General features: G+C 59.2%; 1 protein-coding gene across 1 annotated transcript in view; it reads right to left on the reverse strand.

Annotated features, from left to right (window-relative positions):
- Window positions 1-1,273: 1,273 nt before the first annotated feature.
- The window catches only part of GPT (glutamic--pyruvic transaminase), a 3,048-nt gene continuing 1,606 nt past the window's right edge, over window positions 1,274-2,715 (reverse strand). The window contains exons 6-11 of the mRNA XM_008069974.2: window positions 2,537-2,715; window positions 2,326-2,462; window positions 2,035-2,209; window positions 1,769-1,924; window positions 1,562-1,674; window positions 1,274-1,493 (exon numbers count right to left, since the gene is read on the reverse strand). The exon at window positions 2,537-2,715 is cut by the window's right edge and continues 25 nt beyond it. Coding sequence (XP_008068165.1) covers window positions 1,403-1,493; window positions 1,562-1,674; window positions 1,769-1,924; window positions 2,035-2,209; window positions 2,326-2,462; window positions 2,537-2,715 — 851 coding nt within the window. The 3' untranslated portion in view covers window positions 1,274-1,402. The remainder of the gene's footprint in view (window positions 1,494-1,561; window positions 1,675-1,768; window positions 1,925-2,034; window positions 2,210-2,325; window positions 2,463-2,536) is intronic.

Here is a 2,715-nt window from a genome sequence, read left to right on the forward strand (position 1 = left end):
GGCTGTGGTGGCCGGGAGCGGCCACTGCACTCCAGTCTGGGCGACAGAGTGAGACTCCAACTCAAAAAATAATAATAATAATAATTCTCAGGCCGGGTGCTGTGTCTCAAGCCTGTAATCCCAGCACTTTAGGAGGCCAAGGCAAGAGGATTGTGTGAGCTCAGGGGTTCGAGACCAGCCTAGCCAACTTGGCGAGACCTTGTCTCTACAGTCAAAATATTAGCTGTGTGTGGTGGTGTGCGCCTGTAGTCCCAGCTTACTTGGAAGGCTGAGGCAGAAGGATCACCTGAGTCCAGCTGGTTGAGTCTACGGTGGCTGTGAGCGTGCCACTGCACTCCAACCTAGGTGACAGAATGAGACTCCGACTCAAAAAAACAAAATATTCAGAGTGGACAAAACTAGATTCTTTGGTCGGTCCCATCTCCAAGCCTGTAAGTCCCTGAAGCCAGCCCAAGTCTTGGACTAACTCGATGGCACTGAAACCAACCCATTTCTTTGTCCACTGAAGTCATTTTTGTGGGCTTCCTGCCACTTTAACATATTCTTGGGGTTCAAGTTTCATTGTCTATAAAATGGGGACCACCATGCCTTCCTCAGAGGACCATCTATGCAGATAAAATGAGTGAACCACAGCAGTCTGCACATAATAGGGGTTTATCCCTGTGTTCCCTGGGCAAGGACATAGGGCTGCCCACCCCTGTGATGCTCCCACTTTCTCTCTCTCTGCCTCCCATTCTTTCACCGCTGTTTCCCAGGTAGAGGAAAACCAACTTCCTCCTGAGCCATCACCGTCACCCTGTCCCACTAACAGTATCTCCCCTGTGCTGCCAGGGAAGAGGCAGACAGCACAGGAAGGAGAGTGAGAAGAGACACAGCTTTCGGTGACTGCCTCAGAAAGGCTACTTTTTCTCATGTGGCCACCTTGGGATTACTGCTCCTGTGATTCTTTGTCAAGTCCCATCCCCACTCCTGGCAGCTCTGGGATCTCCCCACAAGGAGATGCAGGGGGCCCTGTGCCTTCTTTTGCATCCTATATTCTATTAGCTAATTTCTGTGTGAGGGTGTCGATCTCTGTCCCAAGACCAGATGCCATGATGAAGACCCAGCCCACAGGAACTATAGAGGAAGTGGTTACTACCTGCAAGGGCACCTCCTCTGGGAGCCTTAATTCCTTCTGAAGGAAAGACTAGTGTCCACAGGCCTTCCAAAAGGCGGTCAGGGTGAACAAAAGGTGGAAATCGCCTATGCAGCTGCAAACGCTGCCTCTAACAAGTCAGATTGTCACACAGATTTATTTGGGACCTCAGAGAGGCAGGGGCCCAGCCCCTCAGGCAGCAGGAGCAAGTCCAGAGTCCTGAGCAGTCTGTCTGGGGGAGGCCCAGCCTGGCCCCAGGTGGGGTCCTCAAGAGTACTCCTGGGTGAACTTAGCATGGAACTGGCTCAGCTTCTCCAGCAGTGGTCGTAGCTTCTCCATGGGAGGCAGAATGGTCATCCTGAAAGAAATAGACAGTAAGCGGAAGGAGCAGGGTCTCGAAGAGGGGCTGTGAGGGCTGGGCCTCACCGGAAGTGGTAGGTGCCTTCCCGCTGCCCGAAGCCGCTCCCAGGCACCACGCAGATGCCGGTCTCCTCCAGTAGGCGCTGGCAGAAAAACATGTCCGGGGCCAGGCCCAGCTCCTAGGGACACACGAGCAGGTCCAGGTGGGACGCCTGGCCCCTGGCCCCTCACATGGGACCCATTCGGCCCCGCCCCCACCTGGCCTCCCCTGACCTGAGCGCGCTGCACCGCACGCTGGGGCAGCTGCACGCGCGGGAAGGAATACATGGCGCCCTGCACCGGGTTGCAGCGGATGCCCGGGGCCTCGTTGAAGACCTTCTCGGTGAGCTTGGCCTTGGCCGCCAGCTCCGCCAGCACTGCCTGCCTCTCCTGTGGCCGCAGAGGCAGGGCCAATCAGTGTGGCCCAGGGGCGTGGCACCCCCATGTCCCCAGCCACAACTTTGCTCCCTTGCCCCCCTCTCTTCCCCAACCGCGCTCACCGCCTGGAACTGCGCGAAAGAGGGGTCAGAGGGCGCGGGTGGGCTGACCACTAGGTCGAGCAGGGCCTGGCCGGGCACCGGCGGGCACAGGCGCACGCTCATCAGTTTCTGCATCTGCTGCTGCACCTTGACGTCCATGTTCACCACTTCCACGTAGCCGCCGCGGAACCCGCACCTGCGAGGCGAGGGCGGGCGTCGAGGCCAGGCCGGAAGAGGGAGCCAACCCAGTGGCGAGAGGCGCCAAGCTGAGACCAGGGTCCGCGAGTCCCCGCCCGCCTGGCCTGCACACACTCGCCCATGTAGCCCTTGGAGGTCGAGTGGAAGGAGGCCAGCTCCTGCTGCTGCGCATAGGGCGGCCCCATCTCCATGAGCACCTTCTTGAACGAGTGGAACTGCGAACCTTCAGCGTACACATTGTCCTGGTACACCTGGAGGGGCGGCAGGGCGTCACGAGGAGCCGGCTGATGCCCCACTCCCTAGCCCCGCGCGCCCCTGCCCATACCTCATCAGCCAGCAGGAAGAGTCGCTCTTCGAAGGCTAGGCGGATCACTGCCTCAATGCACTCGCGGGTCTGCACCTGCCCTGGGGAGCGGGGGATGCAGCACACAGCTAGGGTCAGCGGACCGCGCACACTACTCTCCGCTGAGCCGCTGGGCCCGAGCTCACTTCGGGGCTGGGCGG

This window comes from Carlito syrichta, unplaced genomic scaffold (genome assembly GCF_000164805.1).
Source record: "Carlito syrichta isolate Samal-C Ts95f unplaced genomic scaffold, Tarsius_syrichta-2.0.1 Scaffold312719, whole genome shotgun sequence".
NCBI classification, from domain to species: Eukaryota; Metazoa; Chordata; class Mammalia; order Primates; family Tarsiidae; genus Carlito; species Carlito syrichta.